We start from the raw sequence: 26,998 nt of genomic DNA, 5'->3' as shown, positions 1-26,998 counted from the left end.
GTGGTATATCCATACAATGGAATACTACTCAGCAATGAAAAGGAGCATATACTCATACATGGAACAACATGAATGAATCTCAAAAACATAAAAAAGGCAGGCACTAGAGGCTAAATATTCTATGATTCCATTTGTAAGATATTCTAGAAAACTGTCTCTGCCCTATTAGACTGTGATCTCCTTGATCTGATACAGCTTTTAACAACAAGATTGCATCAAAGTCGGTGAACTGGAAATAGAAATGGCTAAATTTGATCAGTTTAGGGAGCAAGTTTTAGCTCGCAAGGGAATCAGGAATCCAGATTTGGCCAAAGGTCAATATACGGTAGCCTGGGGTAAATCAGATTGCACAGGACTGTTAACAGGAGGGCAGGGAGCCAAGGTGGAGCCTGCTGGACCTGACATCATGAATATCTGCTCTAATGGATCCTACACAAGTTTGTCCACTCACACAGCCTTCAGCCTCCAGAGAATGTAACCTTTCTTTGATGATCACTAGTTAAAGCTGATTGCAGTTGCTATCAAGGGTCTAATTTACCTGCCTTTGACAAATTTCCAGTTGTACTTTGCTTGTCCATTTGTAGTATGCTTTACTGATCCTCTTCAGCAACTCAAGAATCGGCAGTGACAGAGGCCACACTTACAGACCAGGGTGACCCTGGAGTTGCATCAGTTTATTAGTGCTTCTAGTTATTTTCTGGCAAACGTAAGAATCTGAAGCAAAGGACCATCTTAATTAACGTGTTTTTAATATGACATTTTATAATGATCAGTTTGGCTCAAATATAACCTGTACCTCGTAAATACAACATATGCTATAAAGAAAAGAGCCTGCGGTTAGAACTCACAAACTTAGATTCTGGTCCCTGGACTCCACCTCTTCACCCTTGGCTAGGCCACTTAGCCTCTCACTTACCTTCCAGGGTGAATGGAGCAGGTGGGCCAATACTCTCAAAAGTGCCACTCAGCTCTAACTTGAATCCCGTGATTCTAAGAGTAGTCGATAGGATGATTGGGAGGAGGAATGGAAGAAACTTTTCCATTCTTAGACTTAAGAGCTTTTAGACTTGACTCCTAGACTTTTCAGACCTCAGAATGTCAGGCTTCAGCTGTGTCCAGTGTTTACATTATAACATCTATTTTGGAAAAAAACTGGCAAGGTTTATAGATGAGGATGGAAAAGTACTTAGGTTGTTCTTGCAACTAGAAGCCCATAATCAGGTTTTTATCCTTTCCTTAGAGGTATATATTGCAAGACTCACTGTAAGAAATAATATTATTACTCATATTAAATATTCAGGTAGCTTTTCCACATCTTTGAAAGAGTTGTATTTTCTTCTAGGAAGGAAGATTTTATTTTTGATATGGTGGTGCCCTTTTTTTAAGCTCTTAATCTAGTTTTTTTTTATGTCAGTGAAACCTTAGCATTTAAAAATGAATTGAAATATCGGTAACTAGTCCTATAGAGATTTTTGACTACATAAGCCAGAATTCTAAAGTTAAGTCTTTGATGTATATGTGCATTTTTAATTTCTTATTTTTTCAATTCCTCTCGACCAGTTCTTTTTGTAGTCAAATTCATTGTAATCCCATCACGAAAGTGTTGATCTTGTAGTAAACTTTATTGAAGCATTGTATTAATGCACATTCCCTCACGGTAACAGACGCTTTGTATCAAACCTATCATGCAGCTCAGCTCAAGTCCCATATGGAACTAATAAGCCATGCAATAAATGGCCTTGTGTAGATGAATATGGCTTGGAAGGGTGAGAGAGAGAGAAGAGAGAGAGAGAGAGAGAGAGAGAGTGTGTGTGTGTGTGTGTGTGTGTGTGTACGCGTGCGCGCATGTGTTATCTAAACTGAATTTCTCCTGCCAAAACCTAAATGACAAAATGATTCTTGAGCCCCCAGAGTCTTTACCAGCCTGGAAAAATTGGGTGTTTGAAAAATAAAAATAAAATTGAGCACTTTGATATTAAATTAGGCCTCAGCTCAATAGGAGGATGCTCACTGAGTACAAGAACTCAGCATTTATTTCTCAAAAGTACAATCACACTTTATTTTAAAATATGGTTTCCAGAGCTGCAACTGGTCTTAACCTAGTCAGCGGAGCACCATTAATCAAGCTGTATGAACTAGTTAATTTCAATTACAAGAACTCTAACATCGTAGTTGATCTGTCTATATATAGTGATTTGAGATGAAACCAGCATGTGGCTTTGGAAAAATACTGTATTTTTATACAAAAAGGTGGTGTGGGAGAAGAAAACAGAGAAGATAATGAATGGAATTGACATGGTTATAGTGTCTGTTGAGGGCTGAATGTATTCATTGCTCTGGTTTTCTTTCCTTTTTTTTTTTTTTTTTTTTTTTTTTTTTTTTGTTCCAGTAACCATAAAGCTAGATCTTCCTGGTTATTTTAGTATAGGGATTTTCTTCTGCTAGTAGATAATAGCACTTGTTCATTTTTCTGGGGAAACCACTGAACATTGCTTCTCCCTACTTCCCATCTAATTTATCATCTCTGTGTAGTTTTCACCTACTAGCCTACTATAGAGTTGCACAGAAATTTAATTGCTCCCATGGAGTTCTAAACCAATCAGAGTAAAGCTGAAATTCAAGCTAATTGAAACCAAAATTCCACTTAAAACTGCTTAGACTCTTTGGGTGGTGGTGCAGTAGGAAGTTGTTACAAAAGGTGTTTATTTCAGAGACTAATCTGTGGCAGTTAGACAGACCCAAAGCAACATTTTATTTGCCTGGATTTCTTGGCATCTGCCTTCCCCAGTAAGAATTGAGAGGAGAGGGAGCTGCATTTAGGGAACTGTGGTATTTATTGGTAGTAGTTGGGAAGGGCAGGTTTTGATGGAATGTTGGAGAAAGATTTCTTAGAGAAAAGAGTACTTCAGTCTTTTAACTTATCCTTCACAGCTGCTCCTGGAGTTGTTTTCCCCATTCACTTTCCTGCTTAAAACCCTGTAGTAGATTCTTACTGCTGTCAAGGAAGATAAATCCGAATTCTTGAGCTAAGTGCTCTAGGCCCTCAGTAGTTTAAATGACTACTGTCTAATCAGGCCTCAGAAGTTTCCATTCTCTATAAAAATCCTGATTGAACTCTTACAACAATTTTATGAGACAAATATTGTTGGTCCTGTTTTATAGGCAAGGCACAGATTGGTTCTGTACCTTGTTCAAAGTTACATTATATGGTGAGAAGAGACTATGAGTCCAGCCAGTCACTCAGAAGACAGAGAGCTGATTCGCAGTGCCTAGCCTAGTGGACACTAAATAAATATTTGTTGTATGAATAGGATGTGTAGGAACTTAGTAAATGTAGCTCTTTCTCTCCTTTCCCTATCCTTGTTCTTTCTTTCCCCCTTGGCCTCACTCCTCCTTTAACTTCTTGTTTTTACTAATACCTTACCAGGGAGCTAACTTGTTAAAGAATTACTTAATAAAAATATAGATTTGTTCCTTTCCTGAAGTATTTACATTTTAATACTGGGTCATCTCTACCTGACATAGTAGAGCATTAGACTGAACCCCATTTTACTCCCTCCATTTTTGGACACTTCCCTTAAGGTGTCCAGAAATGTATCTTCTGGAGACTCTTCCATCAGACCTACCCCTCAGTGAACACATAAAGATTTGACACCCTTTTAGCCAACTTTGACTTCTGACACCATCAGAAGTGAGCAAAACCTGAAATGGGGCTGAGTGGACCGATGTTCCTTCATCACTCACATTGTGAATGTGTGCTACCCTAACCATATTTTTATATCAAAATCCATAGATGCATGGTTCCTATAACTTATAGAGCATTTAAAGTGGACTCGTAGAACTTTCAAAGGCTCTTGGAGATGACCTAGTCCAGGGGGGTTTAAACTCCAGATGGGTTTAAACTCCAGATGGGAATGCCTCCTTGGCTCTAACTCTACTCCCCAACAACTGCCTACAGTTAGAGCAGTTTCCTATTTGTTTCACACTTTGGGCTTCTACATAACATTTCATGTGAACGAAGGATTCCAGGGCTGCCAAAAAAAGAAGTTTGAAAATTATTTGACTAGCCCAGGCAGGGAAGGGACTTACTCGTAGCCATACAGCAGAGCTGTGTCTGTCACCCAGGTCTTCTGACCACCCACATCATGAGTCGATCTTTCCACTTCACTGTGTAATTATTTTGAAGATATTGATACGTATATATGGGTTTTTTTAAATTTATTTATTTTATTTATTTTATTTTTGGCTGTATTGGGTCTGTGTTGCCGTGCTCAGGCTTTCTCTAGTTGCAGCAAGCGGGGGCTACTCTTTGTTGTGGTGCGTAGGCTTCTCACTGCGGTGGCTTCTCTTGTTGCGGAGCACGGGCTCTAGGCGTGCGGGCTTCAGTAGTTGTGGCTCGCGGGTTCTAGAGCGCAGGCTTAGTAGTTGTGGCGCACGGGCTTAGTTGCTCTGCGACATGTGGGATCTTCCCGGACTAGGGCTCGAACCCGTGTCCCCTGCATTGGCAGGTGGATTCGTAACCACTGCGCCACCAGGAAGGCCCTGTATATGTGTTTATTGCTGCCTCTCTTGAGTGCTTGTAGTCAGAAACTTAGTAAATTAGTAAAAATTAGCTTTTAAAAAGGTGAACTATGTACTTAAGATTTTTTCCCCTTTGATTTGAATTCTGTTGTTCTCCTTTTCTGATTCTAATCATAGTTAGTTAAGTGATAAGCCATTTTTGAGCACCAGTTTTATGCCCAGCTTAGTGATAGATGCTATGATAATGATATAATATATAGAGAGAGTATATATGTAGCATGATGATAATAGGTATAGTTTATTGAGCACTTACTATGTACCAGATATCGTTTTGGGTCCTCTACATACTTTATCATATTTAAACTTTATAACAGCTCTGCAAGGCAGATAACATCCCATTTACAAGAATTGACTTACCCAAAGTCAAACAACTAATAAGTGACAGCACTGGTATTTCAAACCCAGATTGTCTGCATCTATGCTCATTCCAGTGTGTCAAGATGCCTCTCATTCCCTCCCATACGGCATTAATTTTAACTTACTAATTAATTAATTAACAAATGTGTTTTAAGTATCTATTCAGTTAGTTTAGGCTTTCCAAAGACAGCAAATGGAAAGGTGGTGTAAGAAGGGATTTGGCAGAGGGGTAGAATGCCCCCTATCCTGTAGTAATCAGAGACCGTCCTACAGGAAATGGAACTGGTGTTGGCTCTCTGAGAATGGACAGAATATGACCAGATGGAGCAGAAGCAAGAAGAACTACAGTCCTGCAGCCTGTGGAACAAAAACCACATTCACAGAAAGATAGACAAGATGAAAAGACAGAGGGCTATGTACCAGATGAAGGAAAAGATAAAACCCCAGAAAAACAACTAAATGAACTGGAGATAGGCAACCTTCCAGAAAAAGAATTCAGAATAATGATAGTGAAGATGATCCAGGACCTCGGAAAAAGAGTGGAGGCAAAGATCGAGAAGATGCAAGAAATGTTTAACAAAGATCTAGAAGAATTAAAGAACAAATAAACAGAGATGAACAATACAATAACTGAAATGAAAAATACACTAGAGGAATCAATAGCAGAATAACTGAGGCAGAAGAACGGATAAGTGACCTGGAAGACAGAATGGTGGAATTCAGTGCTGCGGAACAGAATAAAGAAAAAAGAATCAAAAGAAATGAAGGCAGCCTAAGAGACCTCTTGGACAACATTAAACGCAACAACATTCGCGTTATAGGGGTCTCAGAAGGAGAAGAGAGCGAGAAAGGACCCAAGAAAATATTTGAAGAGATTATAGCCGAAAACTTCCCTAACATGGGAAAGGAAATAGCCACCCAAGTCCAGGAAGCACACAGAGTCCTATACATGATAAACCCAAGGAGAAACACACCGAGATACACAGTAATCAAACTGGCAAAAATTAAAGACAAAGAAAAATTATTGAAAGCAGCAAGGGGAAAACAACAAATAACATACAAGGGAACTCCCATAAGGTTAACAGCTGATTTCTCAGCAGAAACTCTACAAGCCAGAAGGGAGTGGCATGATATACTTAAAGTGATGAAAGGGAAGAACCTACAACCAAGATTACTCTACCCGGCAAGGATCTCATTCAGATTCGATGGAGAAATCAAAAGCTTTACGGACAAGCAAAAGCTAAGAGAATTCAGCACCACCAAACCAGCTCTCCAACAAATGCTAAAGGAACTTCTCTAAGTGGGAAACACAAGAGAAGAAAAGAACCTACAAAAGCAAACCCAAAACAGTTAAGAAAATGGTAATAGGAACATACATATCGATAATTATCTTAAACGTGAATGGATTAAATACTCCAACCAAAAGACACAGGCTCGCTGAATGGATACAAAAACAAGACTCATAAATATATGCTGTCTACAAGAGACCCACTTCAGACCTAGGGACACATACAGACTGAAAGTGAGGGGATGGAAAAAGATATTCCATGCAAATGGAAATCAAAAGAAAGCTGGAGTAGCAATACTCATATCAGATAAAATAAACTTTAAAATAAAGAATGTTACAAGAGACAAGGAAGGACACTACATCCAAGAAGAAGATATAACAATTATAAATATATATGCACCCAACATAGGAGCACCTCAATACATAAGGCAACTGCTAACAGCTATAAGAGAGGAAATCGACAGTAAAACAATAACAGTGGGGGACTTTAACACCTCACTTACACCAATGGACAGATCATCCAGACAGAAAATTAATAAGGAAACACAAGCTTTAAATGACACAATAGACCAGATAGATTTAATTATATTTATAGGACATTCCATCCAAAAACAGCAGAGTACACTTGCTTCTCAAGTGCACAAGGAACATTCTCTAGGATAGATCACATCTTGAGTCACAGATCAAGCCTCAGTAAATTTAAGAACATTGAAATCATATCAAGCATCTTTTCTGACCACAATGCTATGAGATTAGAAATCAAGTACAGGGGAAAAAAACGTAAAAAACACAAACACATGGAGGCTAAACAATACGTTACTAAATAACCAAGAGATCACTGAAGAAATCAAAGAGGAAATCAAAAAATACCTAGAGACAAATGACAATGAAAACATGACGATCCAAAACCTATGGGATGCAGCAAAAGCAGTTCTAAGAGGGAAGTTTATAGCTATACAAGCCTACCTCAAGAAACAAGAAAAATCTCAAATAAACAATCTAACCTTACACCTAAAGGAACTAGAAAAAGAAGAACAAACAAAACCCAAAGTGAGCAGAAGGAAAGAAATCATAAAGGTCAGAGCAGAAATAAATGAAATAGGAACAAAGAAAACAGTAGCAAAGATCAATAAAACTAAAAGCTGGTTCTTGGAGAAGATAAACAAAATTGATAAACCATTAGCCAGACTCATCAAGAAAAAGAGGGAAAGGACTCAAATCAATAAAATTAGAAATGAAAAAGGAGAAGTTACAGCAGACACCGCAGAAATACAAAGCATCCTAAGAGACTACTACAAGCAACTCTATGCCAATAAAATGGACAACCTGGAAGAAATGGACAAATTCTTAGAAAGGTAAAACCTTCCAAGACTGAACCAGGAAGAAATAGAAAATATGAACAGACCAATCACAAGTAATGAAATTGAAACTGTGATTAAAAATCTTCCAACAAACAAAAGTCCAGGACCAGACGGCTTCACAGGTGAATTCTATCAAACATTTAGAGAAGAGCTAACACCCATCCTTCTCAAACTCTTCCAAAAAATTGCAGAGGAAGGAACACTCCCAGACTCATTCTATGAGCCCACCATCACCCTGATACCAAAACCAGACAAAGATACTACAAAAAAAGAAAATTACAGACCAATATCACTGATGAATTTAGATGCAAAAATCCTCAACAAAATACTAGCAAACAGAATCCAGCAACACATTAAAAGGATCATACACCACGATCAAGTGGGATTTATCCCAGGGATGCAAGGATTCTTCAATATACGCAAATCAATCAATGTGATACACCATATTAACAAATTGAAGGATAAAAACCATATGATAATGTCAATAGATGTAGAAAAAGCTTTCAACAAAATTCAACACCCATTTATGATAAAAACTCTCCAGAAAGTGGGCATAGAGGGAACTTACCTCAACACAGTAAAGGCCATATATGACAAACCCACAGCAAACATCATTCTCAATGGTGAAAAACTGAAAGCATTTTCTCTAAGATCAGGAAGAAGACAAGGATGTCCACTCTCACAACTGTTATTCAACCGTTCTTGGAAGTCCTAGCCATGGCAATCAGAGAGGAAAAAGAAATAAAAGGAATACAAATTGGAAAAGAAGAAGTAAAACTGTCACTGTTTGCAGATGACATGATACTATACATAGAGAATCCTAAAGATGCCACCAGAAAACTACTAGAGCTAATCAATGAATTTGGTAAAGTTGCAGGATACAAAATTAATGCACAGAAATCTCTTGCATTCCTATACACTAATGATGAAAAATCTGAAAGAGAAATTAAGGAAACACTCCCATTTACCATTGCAACAAAAAGAATAAAATACCTAGGAATAAACCTACCTAGGGAGACAAAAGACCTGTATGCAGAAAACTATAAGACACTGATGAAAGAAATTAAAGATGAAACCAACAGATGGAGAGATATACCATGTTCTTGGATTGGACGAATCAATATTGTGAAAATGACTATACTACCCAAAGCAATCTACAGATTCAATGCAATCCCTGTCAAATTACCAATGGCATTTTTTATGGAACTAGAACAAAAAATCCTAAAATTTGTAAGGAGACACCAAAGACCCCGAATAGCCAAAGCAGTCTTGAGGGAAAAAAACGGAGCTGGAGGAATCAGACTCCCTGACTTCAGACTATACTACAAAGCTACAGTAATCAAGACAATATGGTACTGGCACAAAAACAGAAATATAGATCAATGAAACAGGATAGAAAGCCCAGAGATAAACCCATGCAGCTATGGTCAACTAATCTATGACAAAGGAGGCAAAGATATACAATGGAGAAAAGACAGTCTCTTCAATAAGTGGTGCTGGGAAAACTGGACAGCTACATGTAAAAGAATGAAATTAGAACACTCCCTAACACCACACACAAAAATAATAAACTCAAAATGGATTAGAGACCTAAATGTAAGACCGGACACTATACAACTCTTAGAGGAAAACATAGGCAGAACACTCTATGACATAAATCACAGCAAGATCTTTTTTGATCCACCTCCTAGAGCAATGGAAATAAAAACAAAAATAAACAAATGGGACCTAATGAAACTTAAAAGCTTTTGCAAAGGAAACTATAAACAAAATGAAAAGACAACCCTCAGAATGGGAGAAAATATTTGCAAACAAATCAACAGACAAAGGATTAATCTCCAAAATATATAAGCAGCTCATGCAGCTCAATACTAAAAAAACAAACAACCCGATCCAAAAATGGGCAGAAGACCTAAACAGACATTTCTCCAAAGAAGACATACAGATGGCCAAGAAGCACATGAAAAGCTACTCAACATCACTAATTATTAGAGAAATGCAAATCAAAACTACAATGAGGTATCACCTCACACCAGTTAGAATGGGCATCATCAGAAAATCTACAAACAACAAATGCTGGAGAGGGTGTGGAGAAAAGGGAACCTTCTTGCACTGTTGGTGGGAATGTAAATTGAAACAGCCACTATGGAGAACAGTATGGAGGTTCCTCAAAAAACTAAAAATAGAACTACCGTATGACCCAGCAATCCCACTACTGGGCATATACCCAGAGAAAACCATAATTCAAAAAGACACATGCACCCCAATGTTCATTGCAGCGCTATTTACAATAGCCAGGTCATGGAAGCAACCTAAATGCCCATCGACAGACGAATGGATAAAGAAGATGTGGTACATATATACAATGGAATATTACTCAGCCATGAATAGGAACGAAATTGGGTCATTTGTAGAGACGTGGATGAATCTAGAGACTGTCATACAGAGTGAAGTAAGTCAGAGAGAGAAAAACAAATATCGTATATTAACACATATATGTGGAACCTAGAAAAATGGTATAGATGAACCGGTTTGCAGGGCAGAAATTGAGACACAGATGTAGAGAACAAACGTATGGACACCAAGGGGGTAAAGCGGTGGTGGGTGGGGGTGGTGGTGTGCTGAATTGGGAGATTGGGATTGACATATATACACTGATGTGTATAAAACGGATGACTAATAAGAACCTGCTGTATAAAAAAATAAATAAAATAAAATTTGAAATAAAAGAGTATTACCAGATATAGGATGCCTAGAGGGAGACTGGGAGACAGGAAAGAGAGCTATCTGCCAGAGTGGTGAGCTCTGCATAAACCATTGTTAGCCAATACTGGAAAGCTATTTTATATATATGTATATATATAGGGGACTTCATGATAAGCAAATATACTCATTTATGTCAGCTCCCTAGTGAAATGCTACTAATAAAGATAAAATAGTTTAAAATTGTAAACACACAAGGATGAAAAGAACAGAAGAGACAAGAGCAGGTAATAGAGTTGACAACATTTTAGAAAATCACAAGCAAATAAATGAGTGATAAACTGAGTTGGCAGAATGGAAAAAACTAAAACCTAAAGCCTTCAAGAAGCAATGTAGTTCAAGCCATAGAACTCCAGAAGATCTTAGGATTTGGAGTTATCAAGTACCTCATGGAGTGTAGGGTAAGGAATAAGTCTAAGAACAGGAGGATTAGTTGAAAGTCTGTAGAAAGAGAAGTAAGACTCCCAGTTCACTCGCCACTCTGCATAGCCAAGCAACTACCCCAGCACACACCCCAGTGGGAGACTGGAGGTTTACTTTCTGAAGAAAATCAAACCCAAGAAGCTTTGGACTCTGAACTGCCTGGTATACTGGGGCAAGAAGTAAGACGCCTTACTAAAAACAAGGGGATTCAGTGAAAGTCCTACATACCAACACTGAATTCCCCAACCGTTTTTTCCTGCTTAACTCCCAAAATGGAATCCAGATTATACCCCTAGGCAGAAGGTTGGAGGATGCTCTCTGCAAAAAAACAGTCCGAACACTGAGTTGCTGGACTGGCATGTCCCCCACAGAAAGGGCTCACCCACTCATTCTACAGTGAAGTCCCCAGTCAGCAAGCACTGCCAATACACAGACTATCTGATCAGCTTTTTAAAGTCTCATTCATAAAGAAGAATTGACAACCAAAGATTACTGGACATTAAAGAAAGCCTCTATTTTTTTTTAAAGTCTGAAACAAACAGAAAAAGAAAGAAAGAAACCCAAAAATAACAGAAAATGGAGAAGGAGGAGACAAAAAAAAAAAACAATAATAATGATAATAGAAAATATTCGGAATTAGAGGATAAGAGTTTTATACTGAAAGGACTCACTAGCAAGGTAAACAAAAGCAAAATAAACAAATGGGACTACATCAGACTAAAAATATTTTGCACAACAAAGGAAACTATCAACAAAATGAAAAGGCCGCCTACTGAATGGGAGAAGATATTTGCAAGTGATATATCTGATAAGGAGTTAGTATCCAAAATATACAAAGAACTCAGACAACTCAACATCAAAAAAACAACCAACCGGATTAAAAAATGGACAGAGGACCTGAATAGACATTTTCCCAAAGAAGACACAGAGATGGCCCATAGACACATGAAAAGATGCTCAACATCACTAACCACCAGGGAAATGCAAATCCAAACCACAATGAGATATCATCTCACACCTGTCAGAATGGCTATTATGAAAAAGACAAGAAATAACAAGTGTTTACAAAGATGCGGAGAAAGGGAACCCTTGTGCACTGTTGGTGCAACCACTATGGAAAACAGTATGGAGGCTCTTCAAAAAATGAAAAATAGAACTACCACACAATCCAGCAATTCCAAGTCTGGTATTTTTCCAAAGAAAACAAAAACACTAATTTGAAAAGATGTATGCACCCCTATGTTCATTGCGGCATTATTCACAATAGCCAAGATATGGAAGCAACCTAAGTGCCCATCAATAGATGAATGGATAAAGACGATGTGGGGTATACACGCGCGTGCACGTGCACACACACATACAGTGGAATATTACTCAGCCATAAAGGAGAGCAAAATCTTGCCATTTGCAATAACATGGATAGACCTAGAGGGTATTATGCTAAGTGAAATAAGTCAGACAGCGAAAGACAAATACTATATGATTTCACTTATATGTGGAATCTAAAAAACAAAACAAATGAACAAACATAACAAAACAGAAATAGAGTCAGAGCTACAAAGAACAAACAGGTGGTTGCCAGAGGAAGGCCAGTAGGTGGGGGAAGGAGTGAAATAGGTGAGAGTAATTAAGAGATACAAACTTTCAGTTACAAAACAGATGAGCCACAAGGATGAGATGTACAGTGTGGGGAATATAGTCAATGATAATGTAATATCTTTGTCTGGTGACAGATGGTAACTAGACTTATTGTGGTGATCATTTTGTAATGTATAGAAAGAATCAAATCACCGTGTTTCGCACCAGGAACTAACATAGTGTTGTAGGTCAGTTATACTTCAAAAACGAACTCATAGAAAGAGAGATCAGATTTCTGGTTACTAGAGGTAGGGGTGAGATGGGAGGGTGGGAATTGGGTGAAGGTAGTCAAAAGGTACAAACTTCCAGTTATAAGATAAGTAAGCACTAGGGATGTAATGTATACCATGATTAATATAATTAACACTGTTGTGTGTTATATATGAAAGTTAAGAGAGTAAATTTTAAGAGGTCCCATCACAAGGAAAAAATATTTTTTTTTCTTTAATTTAGTGTCTATATGACATGATGGATGTTCTCTAAACTTATTGTGGTAATCATTTCATGATGTATGTAAAGTCAAATCATTATGCAGTACACCTTTAACTTATACAGAGCCGTATGTCAGTTATATCTCAATAAAACTGGAAGGAAATAAAACAAAACAAGAACAAAGGACTCACTAAAGTGAGATCAAAACAGTGAAGAAAAAAAGACCCAAACAAAAGCTTATCACTGTGAAATTTCTGAATACTGAGGTTAAAGAATAAAATCCTAAAAGCTTCCAGAGAGAGGAGTCAGCTCACACACAAAGGATCAGGAATCAGAATGTTATCTGGTTTCTCAGTTGCCATATGCAAAGTTAAATGACAGTGAAACAATACTTCAGAAATTCCAAAGGAAAGATCATTTCAGTCTTGAATTTCATATGCAAGCAAACTATCATTCAAGTGTGAGAATGGAATAAAGGTATTTTTAAATATTCAAGGTGTTAAAAAAGATACCTCTCATGTGGCCTTTTCCCAGAAAGCTGTTATAGAATATGCTCCACCAAAATGAGGCAATAAATCAAGAAAGAAGTGATGAGATCTAGGAAACAAGAGCCTCAGCACAGAAGTACAGTTGGCCCTCTGTATCCACCGATGCAAAACCCTGGATGTGGAGGGTTGACTATGTTCATTGTACATTCAACACCATTTTATATGCAGGACTTAAACATCCACAGAGTTTGGTGTCTGCAGGGGCTCCTGGAGCTGATCCCCTGGGGATACAGGGGGATGACTGTAAACAAAATTTCCAGGATTATGGTGAAAGAAAGTTCTAGGAAGGTAACAATGGAACCAGCCTAGAGAGCAACCTGTTCAGATTGGAGCGAGAGAAGGGTGCTTCAGGAAACAATCTCCAAGGGGGGAAATGGGCTTGATAGATTATATGGTGTCTTTAATCAGATTGGGAAGGATTTAAAGTTTTGTCCTAATTGGGGGAAAATCTAGTGATAGGTACGTGGATACTCAACAAGTAGTACTATCCACAAGATAGGTACTCAACAAGTGGGGAAAATGGCAATTATCACTTCAGGAAAAACAAACAAAAGGTCAAAAAAGGAATAGTATACTATATGGCTTAGCAGTAAACAGTATTTTTGTAGGTATAAGGTAAACACTAAGTATTGATTTAACAAAAAATGTTATATTCAAAAATAATTGAATATCTTGAGAGGATGAGGAGAAGTATATTTGGGAGAGTGGAGAGTTAAATCCTCATATTTAATAAGTCAGTAGGTAATGTATGGGGATAAGGAGATAAAATGTGCTAAGAAAAGAGCTAAATTCTCATTTTACATAGCACGAACATAGTAGATGATGTCTAAACGAGGGGGAAATAATAAGAAATATTAATATAAGTGTATTATTTAGAAATATGAAGGTAAAGAAGAAACAACTAAAAGTGGTCGCTACTGAAGAGCAAAGAACTGCTTTTTCATTGTAAGCCTTTCAGTAGGTTAGACTTAAAACAGTACATGTACTTTATTTTAAAATTTTAATATATTCTTATTATGTATGAATGTCTATTTTAGTTCTGTATGTTGAAAGTTAAGAGGGCGACATGATAGAAGAATTCAGAGTTGTTATTGAGAGGTTCTAGCCTTGGCTTTGTCCCTTATCAGCTTTGAGACCTTGGGCAGGACACTTGTCTTACTGAGTCTTAGTTTCTTCATTTATGAAAGGATGGAGGTTGGAAAAGATAATCTCCATGATCTCTTTAAGCTAGATATCCCAAGATTCTATGATAAAGATTATCATTCTATACAACAAATGAAGAGTTAAGACTTGGGTGGAGGCTTGAAATTCCCACATTTTCCTTTCTTAGTTGAAATCAGACTTGGAGAGAAATTTTCACTGTGGTCTCTGAAAAGAATTCAACACCCACCTTCTATTGTGGAGCCTGGGGCAGGCAATTGACTACGTACTGGCTCAGGGACACATAGCTTAGTGTTATTTTAGTATGGGGTGGTTTTATTTTTTTTGATATTTAATATTTTTCAGTATGAATCACAGGTGAAATTTCCATGCCATGTGTAAACAATTTCACTTTTTTATTGAAACAATGAATTCAGGAATGTCATATTGGGATGTCAGCCATTTTACTTTTATAAATGTATGGAAAAAATACTTTTATATTAATATAAGAAATGATGTCATTTAATATGGAGGAGATCTTATAATTCAAGGTCAGCAAATCTCAGGAGGTGATTTAGGTCACCAAGCTAGCTTTGGAAAAGGAAAAAAATATTTTCCCTTTGTCTTCTCAAGATTTTGTTTTTTGGGTTTTTTTAACCAATTTTCCTCTTAGACTTTGGGGTAGCTGGTGTAGTGGCACGGTTGTGAAAAGGAGACTCTGACTAATAATATCTTTGCCATTGAAACATGTGGCTTTGGAAAATTTCCTTGCTCTTTTTCTGGGCTTCAGTTTTACCATCTGCACAAGAAAAGGATTAGTTTAAATAATATTCAAAATACCTTTTAGCTTTAACATTCTGTGTTTCTACCTCCTTATTTTATGTGTGTATTCAGACCATTCAAGAGACCTGATTAGGTTTGGGGGTTTCTTTTTAAAGTTCAGTGTAGTGAGAATGAACTCTTTCTCTGTTAAATGTCACTCACTCACACTTAAGTGAAAAGTCAATTGAGTACTAGATACAAACAAAAGAAAACTTACTTTGATTTTTTGTTGATAGTGGTTTAATTTTTTAAAAGAGGAAAATATTTTAAAGTTTAACTTAGCCACTTTTAAATTAGGTGCTAGAAAAGTAAAACTTCAATACAGATGACCCTTCATATCTGTACATCAGTATGCAGTTTACAGAGTCCTTTCTTCATATATATTATGTCATTTGAAAAATACATTTCTACAGGACTGTGTTGTATACTTACTCTGTATTTGATGCTGTGTGTGTGAGCGTGTGTATGAATATGCACATATACTTAACCTCGGGTCTCTATTATGTTTAGTGAAGGAAGCAAACGGTCTTCAGAGACAAAGTGAGAGGAGACGGGAACAGACAGATGAAAACCGTTTAGTAGGTTACCCAAGGCACATAGAAGGACATATAATTTTAGAAAATCAGCCTCTAGCAGAAATAAGTAAAGCTAAGAGCAGATCTTGCCCACAGGCCATAGTTTCCTCATACTAGCTCTATAGCTCTGTACTCTGGTCCTAGAGAAAGAGGAAAGTTAGAGGCACAAGAGAAATAACATAAAGCACAGCCTCTGTCAAAAGTGACTTGCTGTTTATTTGTTTAATAAGCGTTGACTGAGCACTAGCACTGTGTCAGACACTTGGGGATCAGAGATGGATACAACATGACCCTTATTCTTGATTCTACAAAGGGAAAAGGGTCAGTGTAAAAAAGGGCTGAATGTGCTCAGAGTGTGTAATACCAACCTTCAGTACCTAAAATGAAATACTGGTTTTATGGTATATGTCCCTGGAGTTGATGTTAGCAAACTCTACAGGGGTCTTGGAAATATCCTGATTCCACAGTTGGTGGTTCTTAGTCTTCTCCAGCGTTAGAGGACAAGGGAGCAGGAAATGAGGAGGCTACCTTTAAACACCATCCAAAAAGTGAGGTTGATGATGTTGGGATCATACACTCACATTTCCTCTTTCAGCGTCTAAAACAGCGTGGGGTTGGGGGGACACTTGTTTAGTGAATCATGTTTGGGAAGCATTGCCTAGTATCTGCCAAAATTTCTTTTAATTCTGTTTTTCCACCTTTGCAGCTAAGATATCAACATGGACTAGGGACTCCAGACTTGAGGCAAACCCTCCCTAACCTGAAAAACTTCATGGAGCACGGACTAATGGTCAGGTGGTGAGTACCTTTATCTCTCATACCCAGAAACTGCAATGTGGAAAATAATCCTGAGAAACTTGCCTGACTTCCACATCGCTCTACACCTGCCTTCTGGGTTTTCTTCTGTAATAAGATATCTGAAGAAAAGGAAAGGCAGCCATCATACTTGTGTAGGTCTAAGCTCCAGTCTGGCTAAGAGGGCGAAGCACCCACGAAGGGGGGGCGGGTTCAAAGAGGTATTGTTTGGACATGGAAAGGTTGGCGGGACAAGGAGTCCTTGAGTGCTTGGCTGAAGCAGAGACTGGAGGATAGCCATGTGATTCGTAGAAGGGGGACATGGAGCCCCCAGGACTTTTCCAAAGAACAAGCGAAGGACAGAATAAGCTTCAGGATCAGTGGTTGTGAGAGTGAAGGAAAGAAAGCACACAAGGAATAGGTCAGGCTGTCAGGACCTAGTCTGAGACCAAGAGACACACACATACTGGAACGTTTCTCATATGTGATGTCAGTGCCTATTGTGCCATAAGGGCAAGCTGCTGCCTAAAAGTGCTTTGTCAGGATGGACATGACCCTCTTCCAAAGACAAGGGGAGAGGGAAAGTGATGCAAAGAAAACATTAGATGATTCGTTTGACTTAAATAAATGGAAAGCTGTTGGCTCAAGTCATTTAGTAATTCGAATCCTTGGATGATGGGCAATGACTTACAAAATCACGTGAATTCAAAACAGGCCTTTAGAGTTAGACAACTGGGAACAGCATGGTTTCTTCTAAAGAGCACTGGCTTCTGATCCCAGACCTTTTTCTGATTTGCTATGTGAATTTTTTTTTTTTGAGTTTTGAGATCCCTTTATTCAAGCCAAATTGTTCAACCTTTATCACAGTGTAACAACCTATTTTAAAAACCTCAAATAAATAAGTTATCCATGTAACCTTGCCATTTCAATTTTCTGATTTGCTGTGTGAATTTAAACTCCTACCTCTCTGAAACGTCATTTCCTCATCTATAATCCCTGCTCTGCTCGTCTCACTGGTTTGTGGTGAGGATGAAGTGAGATGGTAGGTGGAAAAGTAATTTGTGGGGAGGAAAGTACAAGAATAGTTTCAATTTCTTCTGTGCCATCAAGATAGGTCTTGAGGATAACAAGAAAGTGACATCTATGATTTACCTTTGACGTTTTCTGTTTTTGTCTCATGATCTTCAAAATGCAAATTCTGGATGTCTGACTTTAGATAGGACTTCTGTTAAGCAAATACACAATTGTTTAAAAAATTCTACTCAGAATATCAAAATAATTATAAAAAATTCGTGTTGATATGGACCTGTATGCCCTGAGGAATGAGGTCTAGGAACTGAGTTTTAATGTAAAACAATAATAGTAATGATAATAATAATAATTTTAAAAGTGAGCTAGCAGGCATGTATTTAACACTGTCAGTGTAAAGTTCTGTGATCGGTACTCTGGAGGTAACAAGAAGTATAAGGCTCAAGCCCTACCTTCAAGGGATTTGTGATCTAGTTGGAAACAAGGTATATAATTCATGAAAGGTTTTATAACACAAATGGTAAATAACTTAAAATGATCAAAAAAAGAGGCAACTCACAGCATCACCTGATTAATCAACTAAAATGAATCTTGTTCAGTACAGACAGCAAATTGTCCCAGTGTCATTTATTGAAGACTCTATCTTTTGTCCACTGTTGATAACGCCGTCTCTTTCATACATCAAGTTCACTTACACACAGATCTGTTTCCAGGCTCCCTATTCTGCTTCATCGTTTTATTGTCTATCTATAGGCTAGTGCCACATTTTTAATTAATATAAGGTGTAATTTCTATAAGTCTTATTGAGGTTTGAGCATCTCTCTTCCCCCTGACATTTGGAACCACTTGAGAGAGGAGATATAAGAGACAGACTAATAGGAATCAAAATGTCAGTTTTATTACTGATAAAGCTGCATTTTCCAAGTGGCTTTAGATATATAATAAAAGGGCTTGCAAAGACATCACTCAAAATTAAACTTACTCTTGCAATCACGATGTGAACTGGAGAACCTCAGGCTTTCCCCACAGAGGCAGGCCCTTAACTATACTGTAGAGGGCTGTCAGGTGACTCCTGCAAGAACCCAGATGGGGCTAAGCCAAGAATACCCAGGTTTTATTTTTCCCTCTAAATTCACTGATTAGAAAAGGCCCTCCTCCTCTAAGAGCGAGTGGGAGGATGGAGAGAGGCCAGGAGTGTTAACTCTTCAATCATGTTCCTTCATAGCAAGGGAAAAGGAAGATTTCCCCAACTTTCTTGATATCTGGTCGGGTGAGGCTCCTACTTATGATCCTTCTTCAAAACTCTTTTGGCTTTTCTGGACTTATGAACTGTATTTGAGTGATTTGACAGCTTTATGATATTGAGTCTTTCTAACTGTGAACATGGTATCTCTTTATATGCTTTCTTTCCGTTTTTTAAACATCCGTCAGTGAAGTTTTAAAATTTTCTTCATAAAGATCTTACACATCTTTTATTAGATACTTAGTCCTAGGTAGCTTACCATTTTGGTTGCTGTTATAAATTTTTTTATTACAACATCCAACTTTTTTGTGGCTAGTATACAGGAATACTACTGATTTTTGTATTTTGAGAATGTATCCAGCAGCCTTGCTAACGTTAATTACAATGGTTTATCTTAGATTCTCTCGGATTTTTCTGTGGGTACAATCATATTTTTTTAGTGAATGATGGTGTTGTTTCTTCCTATTTTTACAACTTTTATTACTTTTTCTCGTCCTTTGTTTTATTATGGAAGAGGAGCAGCAGTAGTGGATATCCTTGTCTTATTCCTGACTTTAAAGAGAATGCTTCTTTTCACCATTAAGTATTATATTTATTGCAAGTTTGGATAGATATTATTTATTAGCAAAAGGAAGTTTCTTTCTATTCCCAGTTCACTAAGAGTTGCTTTTTTTAACATCATGAATGTGTATATTTTGGATTTTATAGAATGCTTATTATGTTTATTGAGATAACACTATATTCTTCTTTACTGTGTTAATAACTAGTAATACATTTTCTGATGTCAAATCATTTTTGCCTCCTGGGCTATAATCTGCTTGGTTGTGATGAATTATTTTTTGTATATTGTTGGATTCGATTTGCTGATTTACTTTTTTATTTTTTTAAAAACTTACTTTATTGAAGTATAGTTGATTTACAATGTTGTGTTAGTTTCTGCTTTACAGCAAAGTGATTCAGTTATACATATATATACATTATTTTTCATATTCTTTTCCATTATGGTTTATCGCACAGGCTGTTGAGTATAGTTCCCTGTGCTATACAGTAGGACCTTGTTGTTTATCCATTCTATATATAATAGTTTGCATCTGCTAATCCCAAACTCCCAATCCATCCCTCCCTTACCCCCTGTCCCCCTTGGCAACCACAAGTTTGTTCTCTATGTCTGTGAGTCTGTTTGTTTCATAGATAAGTTCATTTGTGTCATATGTCAGATTCTACATATAAGTGATGTCATATGGTATTTGTCTTTCTCTTTCTTACTTCACTTAGTATGATAATCTCTAGGTCCATCCATGTTGCTGCAAATGGCATTATCTCATTCTTTTTTATGGCTGTGTAGTATTCCATTATAGATACAGGTATAGATATATAGATCATATCTTTTTTTTTTTAATTTTATTGGTGTATAGTTGATTTACAATGCTGTGTTAGTTTCAGGAGTACAGCATAGCGATTCAGTTATACATATACATATATTCATTCTTTTTCAGATTCTTTTCCCATATAGGTTATTACAGAATATTGAGTAGAGTTCCCTGTGCTATACAGTAGGTCCTTGTTGGTTATCTATTTTATATATAGTAGTGTGTGTTTCTTAATCCCAACATCCTAATTTATCTCTCCCCCACCATGTTTCTCCTTTGGTAACCATTAGTTGGTTTTTGAGTCTATGTTTTGTAAATACGTTCATTTATATCATTTTTTAAATTAGATTCCATGATTTGCTAATATTTTTAGGATATCTGCCTCTGTAAATGAGATGAGGCTAGCCTATAATTTTTCTTTCTCATATAATAATCTTTGTCTGATTTTGGTAACAAGGTTGTAACAGCCTCATAAAATAAATTGAGGCTCTTTCCCTTCTTTTCTATTATTCTTTTCTGTTCTCTGGAACAGTTTATGTAAGATAGGAATTATCTATATCTTGAAGGTCTGAAAAACCTAGTATTTTTCATTTGTTGAGAGGGAAAGTATAGATTTTTAGCTACTGACTTAATGTTTATGATGATTATGAGTCTATTTATGTTCCATTTTTCCAGTTCCTCCTTAACATACTCCAGTCTGATTTCAGTTCTATCAGTATACTGAAATTCCTCTTATCTAGGTAGGTGTCTAGAACTCTATGTTGCCAAACCCAGAGGCCACTTTTCCATCCTTATCCTACTAGTCTGTATTTAGTGGCATTTGGCCTTGCTGGCCATTCCTGCCTTCTTGAAACATTCTCCTTTCTTGGCTTCCACAGTACTACCCTCCCCTGGTTTTCCTCCTTTCAGCTGCATTTTTTCTGCCTGTTTTTCCTGTTCGTCCTCCTTTTCTTGATCATTAAATATGGAGATCTCCATAGTATTCTCCTTTTCTCTCTCTTTCTTCTCATGTGAGCTCATCCACTGCCCCCATTTTGAAAACCGTCTGTATGCTATGACCCTCCAAGTTATGTTTTCAGCGTAAACCTCTCCTGCAAACTCTATAGTCAGAGAGAGACCTGCTTGACACCTCCCCTTGGAGTATCACAGGCACCTCAGCCTCAACATCTAAAACTGTCCTTCACCAGGCTTCTTCAGCTCAGCAAATGACACCCTGTCTACCCAGTTGCTCAAACCAGAGAAACATCCTTGATTTCCTTCTTTTCTTCACTCCTACCTGAGCCAGTCTAGTTCATCAGCAAACCATGTCATCTCTACCCACCAAGTGTACTTCCTACCATCTCTGCTGCCACCACCCCAGTCCAAGTCACCACCTGCTCTTACCCAGACACTGCACCAGTCCAGTCTGTCTCCCTAATTTCACTCTTGTCCCACCTCTGTTCATTCTCCGCAGCAGCCAGAGTGACTTTTTAAAATTTTAGCTATATCTTAATCACTCCCTAGCTTCAGCGGCTAGAGTAAAATCCAAGCCCTTTTCTGTGGTCTCCCGACCACCTGCCTCTCCCCCTCCTCTCATGTATAGTCCTATACTGACCTCCTCTTAGCATGAGAAAGCTCTTTCCTGACTCGTCACCCTCGCTGTCCTTCTGTCTAGAATGTGCTCTCCCTCTTGCTTCTCTCCCACCACCGTCCACACCCATCCCTTCATATAGAGGGAACAGTTTTAGAAAAGGCACAGTAGCTTTACTGGCAAAGAACAGACCACTTGGCTAGAGTGCAAATTCATTTTAGAAACAGAGAGAATCTGGGTTTTGGGGTACTTAGAGCTTATACAATTTAGGAACCCTTTCAAGAAAACAATACAAAACTGAAAATACAAAATTAGAAGAAAAAAAAAAAGAAGTAAATATTTTAAGTGAGAAACAAAATCACAACAAATTACTGGAACTTTAGAGATCAGATCCCTTTCCCTTTCTTCTGTGATCTCTTTAGACAATTTACCCGAAATGCTTCCTCACTGCAACCTGACTGTCCTTTCCCTCCTAAAACACCGTCATTTCCAGCAACTCTCATTTCTGAGGTTCAGATAAATTAAAAGACTTTCCAGGGACTTCCCTGGTGGTGCAATGGTTAAGAATCTGCCTGCCAATGCAGGGGACATGGGTTCGAGCCCTGGTCCGGGAAGATCCCACATGCCGCGGAGCAACTAAGCCCGTGCACCACAACTACTGAGCCTGCGCTCTAGAGCCCACGAGCCACAGCTACTTAGCCCGCGTGCCGCAACTACTGAAGCCCATGTGCCCAGAGCCTGTGCTCCGCAACAAGAGAAGCCCCTGCAATGAGAAGCCCAAGCACCGCAACGAAGAGTAGCCCCCGCTCACCACAACTAGAGAAAGCCCACATGCAACAACGAAGACCCAGCTCAGCCAAAAATAAAATAAATTAATTTTTTTAAAAAAAGAAAAAATATAAATGACTTTCCAAGCATGATTGACCTATGAGCCTGTGGCAATAAGACTGGAGTCTAGGTCTCCTGGCACTGACGTAGTAACCCATTAAGCCCCACACTCACACATTATGTAGTGCCCCTCTGAGCCACTGTCCCAAGCACATTAACACTGAATGAGTAGTAGGTACCACTTTATGGTGCTGTAATGAAAAGTAGGCTACTGAGACAGATGCAAAGTACCACAAAATGCATGCTACATTACGATCCAAGTAAAGACCGCTGCGGAAGCCAGGCTGGAGGTTACAAATCTAAACAAAGCTGGAACAAACACTTTTAGCCTCAGAGGAAACCTCAGAATTTCTGAGAGCAGCCATGAACTGAGGAATTACCTCCCAAGCCCGTGCTCCTTAGGGCAAAGGGTAAAAAAACTCACGCTCCTAAGGGAGCCTCTTACATCTTTTGTAAAAGAAAACACTTCCAGTTTCTGTGTGATTGTTACCATTCACAGATTGGTCCCTTGTGGAAGCAGGTTGCCGTATGTTCTTTTGGTGTCGAGGATTTCAAACTGGCTGTGAGGATCAGTGCAGTCACTGAATTCCTCCTTATGGCAAGCTTCAAAGTTATGTGACAGCTTGTTTTGTTTTGTTTTTCAAAGAAAAGACAATGTGATTAAAATTCCTTTAATGAAGTGATTTTTTTTTTCTTTCACATTATGGAATTCTTATCTAATATCAAAGCATCTACCTGATTAATCCTAAAACTATCCCTTTTCCACATGAGCGCAGTTACCTGGGGCACAGTTCTCAGCGCTTTATGCTAGTCCTTTCCAAAAGAAGTCTCCTTTTTCTCATCCTTGGATCAGTAACCTCGTTGTAACTGCCAAGCAACACAATTTTGAAAAGCAGAATTTCAGCTCAGAGGTTGTACTCTTGAATATTTTGGTTAAAAGCCACCAGCATGCCACTTAAACATCGCATTTTTTCTTTCGTTTACTAGTAACTACAGAGTGGTCCAAGATTCCAGTTGACATGCGCGTGCACAGCTGATGCTGGTGCTGAATTATGGTCAGGGAAGAATGTACACACAAGACGCTGCTTGATGGCTGCCAGTGAGACGATAAGTTTAGAACTGAGAGGAAGAGATTATGTGCTGTGTTGCTGTGAATGGGCTGTGTGACGGGGCCCCCGCATGCAGGTCCCGGGACAGCACCTCCACCGTCTCTCACCCCAGCTCACCTGACCTCGAGACATGCCCCGCTCATTTCTGACCTCAGTTCTTTTCTCAGACAAGTCCCACCACCTAGAATCGCCTGCTTTTGCCTCTGCCCTCTCCAAATGTCGCTCTCACTTCAAGATCCAGTTCATGTCCTACCTCATTCATTCACTCACTCAGCAGGTGCAGAGATAACACATGCTCCCTTGGTAGCTTAGGTTCACTTCTCCACCAAGTCTTACCCACTAGGCTTTTAAGCAGCAATGAGCAGGCAATGAAATGGGAACAAACAATATGTAATAGACAGCAGAAAGTATGAATACTGAAGAAAGGTGGATAAGTTATTTGGAACATTCTGAGGATGTCATTTACTTCCTGGTGTGAGGGGTGTGGGTGAGAATTGGACAAGCCTTCACTACGGAGATGGCATTTAGTGGACCTGGAGCACAAGGAGAATTGGGGTGTGTGAAGATTGGGGTGTAGGCCAGAGTAGGAAGCCGTTGCCCAGTTGTAAAGAGCATGTAAAGACTATGGGTGTGAATACCAACCCTCCCACTCACTGTCTCTGTGACTTCAGGCAAGTTTAAGCTCGCAGCTTAAATTTATCTGTAAAATGGAGATAATAGTGCCTACCTGAGAAAGTTGATATAAAGATTAAATACGTAAACACTTAGCATACTTCCTGGCACATAGTAGTACTCAATAAATGGTAAGTATTATAAATATGTAATGGATAAGTGAATCATAGTTATTATATCTGTTTTAAAAATTAAATCCATTCTTCATTATAGGTATTTTGTTTTTCCCTTAAAATCTACAGTCTTCTCCTTACAGATAGGTATAGAACATGGTTCTTGGTCACATTTTTAATAATGGCTCATGCTGCCTTGTACGTTAGTGGTACAAAATATTCACCATCTCCCGTCCACTTTTCCCCAAGTCCTTTATATGACCCTTCTGAAGCCTTAGAGATAAGTACCCTACAAATCTATTTGCCTACCTACTTTTTTAGGTACCTACCTTCTTAGGTAACTCTCACCTCTAGTTAGAGGTTATGTAAAATGAAGGTTTCTTATTTGCAGAATTTTCCATGTTTTTATTTAAGCTTCTAACAACCCTGTGAAGGAGGCAGGGCAAGGATGATGATCACTATATTACAGGTCAGAAAACTGAGACTTAGAAATATGAAGTGATTTGCCAAGATCACATGATAATAAGTGATGGAACTGGGACCAGAAACCCAGGTTATCTGACTCCTAGTTGCATGTTCTTTTTATCATACCAGGCTGCCTCTTATTAGTTAGTGGTCATTGTTTTCCTTCTCTGCCCTTCCCCAGCCCTCCTGTCTCTCTGCCACTGAATTTCTAACACCTATTACCTTCTCCAGGAAAGCCCATCAAAGTCAAATCTGAATGAGTAGATAAGACAAATATTTTGAAGAACAAGACTTGCAAAAATATTCTCATGCATTGTTCAGTCTCGCTGTCGTGTGGGGCTTACTTAGAGCCTGAGCCCCGGCTTCAGTGGACAGTCTGTTACAATGATGGTGCTCAACCTTGCACTGACTTACTTGATGTTTTAGGACCGGGTGTGCCGTTTTTATAGAGACCACATGAATTTCAGTGACCTTAGTGAGAACACTGAGGAGAAGTATCCTTGGCTGTTCTGCAGCTTGCTGGAATACTTCTGATTCCCTCCAGCGTTTAATGATGTGACTTTGGGAGAAGCAACTAGTGGCTTTATGTAAGGTCATATCATTTCAGTGGTAAAATCTCTAGATAGTATTTCTGCTGACCTATTTCTGATCTAGTTCTCTATTCCTTTTTATAAATAGAGAGAATATAGCTCACTCAAGCTTTTTTGAATGAACGAATGAATAAGAAAGAAAGTAGCTAAGAATTTTGACACATTTTAAGAAAATGGGCTTTTTCAGTCAATTAAAAATAATGAAAATCTAGAGCAAGTGAGCCAATCTTTCTATAAAACCAGAAGGTAGCGATATAATAGTTCAGCTCTTAAGCCAAACCATCCACCTGTGAAAATGAGACCCTATCCAGCATTAACATTTTTTTAAAGCCTTACTTTTTAAAAGCAGGTCTATCTTCTCTCCTTCCCTCCATCATTTGCTCATGCTGAATTCAGAACTAGTCTCTAGCAGGTGACCCCCGAGGGACTTAAAAACCCTGTTGTCTAGCTGACGTTGGTTTTTAAATTTAGATCAAATGACATTGTGTTTGAAGTCTCAAGAGCACTACTTAAGGTAGCTGTATCATATGCGCTTGCCTTTCAAAGTACTCCTTGCAGGCTGGCATCCTTAATAGGAAAAGTGAAGCCTGGTCAAAAATAAATGAAAAAGAAAGTTTTATTGGAGTTATTTACTCTAAGACAGCTATTTTAGACGGAACCTTGACAAGTCATCTCATTGCCTCCAGACAGGAACACACAAGGCATATGGGCATCTATAGTATTTTAAATGACCTTGGGGGACGAGGCTTCTTCCATAACTCATTCCAGAGTTTAAACACCCTCGCTTCAGGAAATTCTTCCCTATATTTAACTTACAGGCCCCCTTCTGCGGTTAACACCCATTTCCGCTTTTTTCTGTCTCCAGTCAGGATGGAGAACAGCTGGCCAACATCCTTTGTGTGCTAACCTTCCATCAGTGAGAAACTCATTTGGGCGTCCCCGGGCTGCTTTTCTCAACCTCCAGCAACCAAGTCTTTGAACCAAACTGAGATCATTTTCCGTTTTTATGTGTGCCTTGTCTCTCTCTTGTCATTCCTTTTGATTATCAATGAATAAAATTTGGAAAATGTAAAAATATACAGACGAGGGGAAAACAATAGCCCTATAATCCAGGGAGCGAAACCACTGTTAAGTTAGTCAGTTTTCTATGTGTTTCTTATGCAGTTGAGATCATGTCATCTATACCAGCCCTGAAATATAGTCTGATCCACATGTATAGAAACTTA

General features: G+C 38.4%; 1 protein-coding gene across 1 annotated transcript in view; it reads left to right on the top strand.

Annotated features, from left to right (window-relative positions):
- UVRAG (UV radiation resistance associated) overlaps positions 1-26,998 on the top strand; it is a 359,730-nt gene that overhangs the window by 317,790 nt on the left and 14,942 nt on the right. Inside the window, 1 exon segment of the mRNA XM_061202856.1 lies at positions 16,635-16,726. Within this exon segment, the coding sequence (XP_061058839.1) occupies positions 16,635-16,726 (92 nt within the window).

Source organism: Eubalaena glacialis, chromosome 10 (genome assembly GCF_028564815.1).
Source record: "Eubalaena glacialis isolate mEubGla1 chromosome 10, mEubGla1.1.hap2.+ XY, whole genome shotgun sequence".
NCBI classification, from domain to species: domain Eukaryota; kingdom Metazoa; phylum Chordata; class Mammalia; order Artiodactyla; family Balaenidae; genus Eubalaena; species Eubalaena glacialis.
This window is presented reverse-complemented; position numbering and strand designations above follow the sequence as displayed.